The sequence below is a fragment of the Merops nubicus genome, unplaced genomic scaffold, assembly GCF_000691845.1.
Source record: "Merops nubicus isolate BGI_N331 unplaced genomic scaffold, ASM69184v1 scaffold24369, whole genome shotgun sequence".
In the NCBI taxonomy this organism is placed as follows: domain Eukaryota; kingdom Metazoa; phylum Chordata; class Aves; order Coraciiformes; family Meropidae; genus Merops; species Merops nubicus.
Window position 1 is genome coordinate 1001 of NW_008632130.1, and position 8115 is coordinate 9115.

An 8115-nucleotide genomic window follows, 5' to 3' on the forward strand; every position below is an offset into this window, starting at 1 on the left:
GTGATGCGGCTCAAGGAGTAACCTGGCTTGGACAGATTTTGTGAGAGAGCAGACTTGTAACCCAGTTTGCAGTGAGTTTTAAGCCCAGTTACTTTGCAGATGTCTGCATGGAGAAATGTGAATTGTGAGTAGTGTGGTTCAGAGCCTCTGAACCACTTCCTTTCTTCGTTACTCCAGCTGAACTACTTTTGCTTATCGTTGTGTAATATGGAAGAATTGTATCCACCAGAACAGGTAAGTGGAAGTATGGCTGTTCCTTTCTTGTTGTGTGAGGTGTTTGGAATATGACCACCTCAGCTGGTTAGGGTGTAAAACCTTCATCTACATGTTGGACATGGGAAAAGGTATATGCAGGGCTTTAATTATCAATCCATCTACATTGTGCATCTCCACTGTGAATTTCTCCATGAGAGAGGTCAGAAGACATGTCTGGAAAGCTGAAGAGTTTGTATGTCTAGTAGGTAGCAAGTGTGTAGATTGTAGTAGCTTCATTTAAAATGTGACTTAGCTTTGCCTCCTGGCTCTTTCCCACCCCAGAAAACCAACTGCATCCAAGGGACTCCTTAAAAAGCAGCTCTTAGAGCTGTGATGTCCCACACCAGTTAGCACATGAGGTGAAGTGCTTTGCTCTTTCAGAGCCGACACCTCTGTTCTCGCCTGGACACATCATTCTTTTCTGTCCTCCTCAACAACTAAAACATTTTGTGGATGGCAGGATGACCGTTAAATAGTTTCTGGATTTGAGCTTGAAATACATTTGGGCTATTGGTGTAAATAAATAATTTGGGGCTACTACACTCCTAGTTTCTCTGATTCCATTAGTAGCACCTGAGTTCTTCAAGGATTCTTAGTGAACTTCATCAAATAAGACTAACTACTCTGCAGTTGGGATTATTTAATACTGGCTGCAAAATTACTTTTGTTAAAGCCAATCATGATCTAGGAGCCGTGATAAAGCACATTTAAAAGTACAGACTGAATGACCTTTACCAACTTCTCAAAGTTTGGTGGCACTCAAGAAACTTAAGTATAAAATTGTAAGTTTTGGAAATAAATGGGCATGCTTATCCTATCAGTTCATTCAGTTTCTACTGTCATGTTTTTTAAAAGGATTTTCAACCTTTTAAAATTAAAGATCAATTCAGTATCTTTATATTGAATTAAAACAAGATCACAGACAAAATAACCTCAGTGTTTGGTTAACCAAGTGCTTTTTTTCTGGTTAAAAATGAAATGCCTCCTATTATATTTCTTCTAGGAATGTGAAACTGGTATTTATTCTAGAAGCAAAAGAACTGGGAATTCTGTGTACGGTGCTAGTCAGTTCTAGATTTTTGTATTAGAACCAAGACACTTTACATCAGAAGAAGTTACTTCCATTATATGATAGAAGGTAGGCATTAATTTTGAAGCTTAAGGTAAATAAATTTATTTTCCATTAACAGTGAGAAGTGCTGTATATATTTTAGTGTAATTCTCAGGCTGTATAAAATACTAGTTTGGCTTTGCTTGACTTCCATGAGCTTATGACCTCCAGCTTTTCAGAGTGGGTGAAAAAGTCACGGAATATTCTTTTTTTTTTTTTTTTCCTCATAAGAGGTAACCTGTTAAATATTGAAGAACTATGTACATATCCCTTATAAAGAACAAACTGAAAAGAAAGGACTTGACAGAGGGTTATTCACAGTGGTCCTTCAGTAAGGCAGCCCTAACACTGTTGGACGTGTTAATAGGAAATCCTCGTTAATTTTGGTAACAAACAGAAAGGATGATCTATTTACTCTTAAATACCAAGTTTCTTGATTCACATTAAAGTTGTTGGCAGTAATTTGAAGTAATATTTTGTATTTTCCATATACAATTTAGTTATGTTATCAGAACCTTCATGGTTCTCTCCCAAAGACTCTGGCATTAAAACCAGTTGAGATGGACTTAGAAGAGAAAAAAATTGATATGAGCAGTGCACCTAACTTTATTTTTCCTATTACAGAGCATCCAGTTTACTCCAATAATTGAGTATATGAATCAGTTACCAGTATTGTAGAGACGCTCATGAAACTAATTTTGATACGTTTCTTAAAATCTGTTTAATAACTTGGGGGTTTATATACAATGAACACAATTAGACATTCAGGGCCATTGACGTTGAAATCTGAAGTCTGATTTTAACATTGTGTCAGATTATATTACAACACATGAGGTAAGCGATGTTAAGATTTTTGCTAAACCTCTGAAGGGGACTGTCACATGTATATGTGTCTGGATCACAATAACAAAATCAGTTTTTAAAACCCAGCAGTTTTTGCATTAGTTGCTCTTTGTCGAAAAGTGATTTTTTTTATTTATGTTTTTTAAAATGGCATCTTCTCACTGAACTGATGGAAAGCCCTCAGATAGGAGGTTTGTCCACTGTGGTGACAAGGTTCTATTAAATCTTAATCTGTTTATGCTGCTGTGTAAGAATGAGCTGCAGTGTATTTTACCTCACGCGATCCACCCGAAAGATAATGTATTTCCAGATGGGTTACAACATCTCCCATTTATACCTGCACTCAGGTACTAGCACAGCCAAAACTTGAAGATAATAATGGCACTGTTTCGCCTGCTGAATCTTTATTACGTGTGGAGACCTGCAAATCAGAGAGAACAGGGCTGAGCTTTTGGATGCTGGCTTTGGTTTGCAGATGCAGAGTTTAGAAAATAGTCTTTGTTTTACAAAATGAGGAAATGCAAGGTTTTGAGCATCATGGCTTTCCATCTTGCATCTCTTTCAATAGAGTTGCCTTTTAGGAGAGACACATACTTAAACCTGTTTATTGAACTGGAAAACAGGAATCTATTTTAGAAGTATATAACACATGGATCTTCTAAGAGAGAGGTGACTTCCCAGAAAATGGTGTATTTAAGTAAACGTTAGTATTTCTCAACTTGAATCAACCTCTGTGTTCATATAATAGTTCCATCTTGAAGGAGCAGGTCTGATTTCATAAGCAGAAAACAGTGAGTTGAGGCAGGGTCTGGGGAGCAGAGAACAGAGCCAGGAACCTCCTGAGCAGCCAGGGGTGGGCACAGCGCTGACCTCCGCCCTGCCGGGCTGGCGACGCCAGATCAGCAGCTGCTCTTCTGCACCTAACACCTTGGGGTTTTAGTGGAAAAGCTCTACTGACAACTCCTGGAAGAATCAGCTATTTCTCTACATGGGGTCACTGATGTTTGTCATTATCATGTGATTGTCATTATCAGAATCAGTTTTTTAGAAGACAGTTTGCCCTCAAAATAAGGTAACCCCTGAGCAATATTACCCTGAATTAGTAGGACACTAGAAACTTTGCTGCCTGGTGAAAGTCTTCAGGACTCTGTACCAAATTAGGTGTGATTTGCAGGAGAGACAGTATCCTCCCATCCTAAAGCAGGCAATCATCTGGACAGTAGATTAAACTGAGGTATAAAGACACTAACAAAGAGTTAATCTGAGGTCCCTTCTGCCTGGGTCTTCTAGTCCTCTAAATTGAAGATACTGAGTGAATTTCAAAAGCCTAACTGGACAACTCTGGTAATTTCCATTATCTTAGTAAGAAATTCCAGTGTCAGCCACATATGGAACATTACAAGGCACAAAATGACTGTCTTGTTTACCTACAACGTCACCATGATTCCAACTTCCTCGTTACATTGTAAACTGCTGGGCATGTCTGGGGATACTGAAACCAGCTGAACTCTGATGCCTGTTACCATCTTGTTACAATCTTGATGAAGTGTTTTATCTGGATCAAATTGTTTCTCTCAAGATCTATGTCATAAGCATGCTCCTGCTTGGAAGGGCTACCGAAAATACGCTCTGTGTAACTTTCTAAACCTAAACACATGCTGTGAAGACTTCCCCACCAGGAAGGACACTGAACTGAGCACGCTCCCCTTCATTGTCCAGGTTCACTGTTCAGACCTATCCAAAGATTAAAATTACATACATATTTTCCCATGTTTTCTGATTGACAAATATAGTGATTTACCTTGGATTGGTCTTTGATTCAAAATTAAAACCCGGTAATAAACTCATTGTTTAATAATTCTGAGAGTTAAAATATTTGAAGAGAGACAGTTCAAATAATGGCAAAATTTAAATGTGGTCTAATATTGAAAGAAATTGGCTAATTATTTTTTTTAAGTCAATGGGGCAATTGTGATGGCCAGCTATGCTGTAAATAGCATTTCTTTGTCCATTCATTTGACTTTCAGCAGTATTACAGTTTCTTGGCTCTGTACATTTTCATCAGTGCAATCCCTTCTTATTGTTTCTCCTTACCCTTATATTTTTCAGACAATTTCTGTAGCACACTTTATGACCTGACACTGCCAAAAAAAAGATTAATTAAATAGTTAAACAGTTAACTGTTCCTTGTGTTTAAACTGTTAGAACAATATAATATATCAAACAATTTAAAATTAAATATTTGCAATGTAGGGCAACTAGTAGTGGGGTATGTGAATGCTGGCTTGCTTTAAATTCATGCAAATAAGAATTTTCTGGGTTGGACAAAATCATCCTTTTGGCCTGTTGAATGACAATGTCAGACTTTATTATCTAAACTTCAGACTGGTAAAACTGCAGAACTGAAGGGAAATAGACTTCAGTCCGTTTTCTTCTTCTACACAGAAAAAATGTATATTCCAGTACTATTTCAATACTAGCTCATCATCAATCATAATTTAAAATATTGTTGCAAATCTGTTAGGTCTCTCAAAACTTTCACAACATGTTGATATGACTGACCTGTGTAGGGAAAAATTATTCTTGTTGTGGCTTACCAAAGAAGGGGAAATAGGTTGACTCTTACAGAATTGTAAACAGCAGCAGTGTGATTGGTAGACTACAACAAAACACTACAACAAAAATAGTACTGAAAATATGTGTCAGAAAGACACTTTTCTTTGAAAACAGCAGTTGCCCTACTTGGGCTTTGCTAGATTTCTCAAAGGCCACCAATAAAAATCACAACCCATTCCTTCAGAGGGGCAAAACAGGAACAATGAGGATATTTTCTTCCATACAGCACTTTGCTGCATTTACTTAGATTTTGTGGGGTTTATTTGAAATCATCTTACAATAATGTAATCACTTGTGTGTGCTCAGCACCCAATGGATTAAGACGGGATACAAGGGACTACACACCACTAAGTCTGAGCTCCATTGCACTCAAATTAGTAGCACCTATAAAAAGAAGTAGTATCAGCAGATATATGTGAACGTGCCTTGGTTTGGAGAAACATTAACGTGAATTTTTAGAGGAAAGTCACATCTCACAGAACTCTTGGTCAATATGTGAATAAGAATGGCTCTGGCTGGTGTAAATGGAATTTTAAAAAAAACTCCTTCTGTTAAGTTCCCACAGAAGCTAGTGAAACAGCCATGGTCCAGGTGCTGGGTCATCTCTTAGACTGCCTGGCTCACAGAGGGAAGCAGTGAGGGGTAGTTATGGTAGAGCGTCCAAACATCAGTACTGGGACCTCTGTTGTACAGTAGAATCATCAATTATTTTAGAATATTCACATTTACTGCTGATAACTTATAGATTATTATTATTAGCATTGCCAAGAGAAAGGTTGGCAGTGAAGGGCTGGCTGAGAGCAGCTGAAATACAGTGTTTATAAATGCAAGCTAATGATCAAAGGGAAGATAATCCTGACTCTACATGCATAGCAATGCGCCCTGTGGAAGCCGTTACTATTCAGCAGAGATCTTGGAATCATTGTGGAAAGTTTTGGGGTGTGTCTGCATCACTATTTTAATCTGGATCAGGTGTGTGCTTTTGAAGGGAATCTTCCTGTGACCCCACTTACCATACCTCTGCTTGCATCACTGAAGTGTCTTGGAGAGCAGTGACCACACTGCCTTCAGGTGAAACTGAACCAGAAAACATGTTCCAGCTCCTAAGGGGTGTCCAGTCCATGGGACCAGACTACTGCTTATCAGAGGTAAACCCCAGACAAAGAGAATTTGGGGGGTTATTAAAAAAGCAATGGAGAATGAAACAGAAGATGACCACCGTTGTGCCCCTGGGGAGTACCACTGTGCTTCCACATCTGCTCCAGAGAAACACCGAACTAGAAGTGATGCAGAGAAGGGCTAACAGGGTGCAGCGTGGTGTGGAACAGCTGCCTGTGGAAAGACACCTTGTGACAACTTTCTGCCTGACGGAGGAAGTGCTCCAGGAAGAGATGATTGGTATGGAGAAGAGAAATGGGGATGATCAGTTAGTTCAGTGATGAATGCTATTTCTCATTGCACAAGAAAAGGCACGCAGCAAATGCAATGGTTAGGCCAAGGACTGACACAAAGACAGTACTTCTTCACAGTGCTTAAATCCTGGAACTCATTGCCATGGGATGTTGTGGGAGTCACAGCTGTAAATGGTTTCAAAGAATGGTAAAACATCATCTTGGAGGATAGATGCTTTTATACCTTTCAGCACAAAAAAAAAAACAAAACCTTAAACTTCTAATCACCAGAAACTAGGAGGGTAGAGCAAGGGCAGCACTCACTCTACAGATGCCGTTTCCTAAGTATCAAGTACTAATTTTTATTAGAATATACAACAAGTTGAGCTAAATGGACCTTTACTCTGACCTCGTATGTCACTCCTTAGTTTTGTACTCACTGCAGTCATTAAACAAGCATAGGTATTGACTAAGATGTTGATACGGTCTGCAGAGATCACAAACATACTTGCCTTACAAGTTGTATTCTAATTGCCAATCACTTGTCAATTAGCATCCTTGCAAACTAAAGGAGAAATCACAATAGTGGGTTCAGTTTCCAACTCAGAAAAAGTAAGTTTCTGTTTGAGAGACCTCATAGTCTAGCTTTCTAACAAGATGCAGCAGGTGGTAGAAGCAAAGAAAAGAACAGAATAAGGAAGGAGGTGATGAAGTAACATTGAATCAAACAGGCATAATAAAAAAGGAGTTTTGGCTCTTTACTGTAGCTTTGGCTAATAACTGGGGTAAAAGGGATAAACTAGAAAACATTTGAATAAATGCCTGGAATGAGGCAAATGAGCAAGTCAGTATTATTAGAAAGTTATATTCATGTAACAAACTGTTTCTAATGAACAAAATCAGCTTTCTACTACTTCTATTAGAAAAATATTCCAGCATCTAAAAGAGTTTATCCACAACTTTTCTGTTTTACCATTTTGGGATGGTTTTCATAGGCTTCCTTGCTGCTGTGCAGGGTTGTTAATTAATACACATTTATCAGTCTTTAAAGGCCTTACTTGAATATACGTTAAAAAGCCACTAACTTTTAAGAAACCTTTCAAGTTGCTATTGTCTTAGTTGTTTGGTTTTTTTTGGTTTTTTTTTCCAGAACTGGTGATTACTAATATATTGAAATATAAACAGTCTGATTTCTAACTGACCAGCTCAACTTGTCAAATTCTTTCACACAGAAAAATAACTACTTTTTGAAATGACTCTGCAGCCACAGCAATGAGCTGTGTACTTTTGTAAACTGTAAAATATTGTAAACTGTTCTCAGAATTCAGGCTATGAAGGAGAGGGCTTTGCTTATGTACCTTATCAGTCTAAGTAATAAGAGAGATATTACAAATAAACTGTGACATTGCATAGCTTTTTTAAAAGACTACTTTGTAAAATTAAACTATGCTAATGGACTTTCCTTTAAATGTTATGAAGTTGAAATTTGCTCTAATATTTTTGAGACTGTTGTTTTTTATTTTTTGGAGAAGGGACTGTTTTGCAAAATATAAAATCACATTAATACACCTGATGGATTTGTCTTTCAGAAATCTTTTTGTGACAGGTTTCAGGTGTGGTAGCACAGGAAAGGTGCTGGAGAATTCCACTAAATATGGCTCACACGGAGAGAAAACGCACAGCAACGCTTGCGGGGCTCCTAAATGGGCTCTGAGACTCTCAGGCTGCAAAGGTGTTGATCACAAAGTTTTTTGCTGATTAATGTAAGGAGCAATAGCAGACTCTGGTACAAACATGAGTGCTTGAATTTGGGATCACAGGGGCATAAGAAGACCTTTGATGAGAAGTGATTGAACTTATCTACCTAAGCAGAGGAATTGGCAACAGTCTAGGTTCAGC

At 38.1% G+C, this 8115-nt stretch overlaps 1 protein-coding gene across 1 annotated transcript in view; it reads left to right on the plus strand.

Moving 5' to 3' along the window:
- Positions 1-207: 207 nt before the first annotated feature.
- The window catches only part of CDYL2 (chromodomain protein, Y-like 2), a 53862-nt gene continuing 45954 nt past the window's right edge, over positions 208-8115 (plus strand). The window contains exon 1 of the mRNA XM_008947851.1: positions 208-234. Coding sequence (XP_008946099.1) covers positions 208-234 — 27 coding nt within the window. The remainder of the gene's footprint in view (positions 235-8115) is intronic.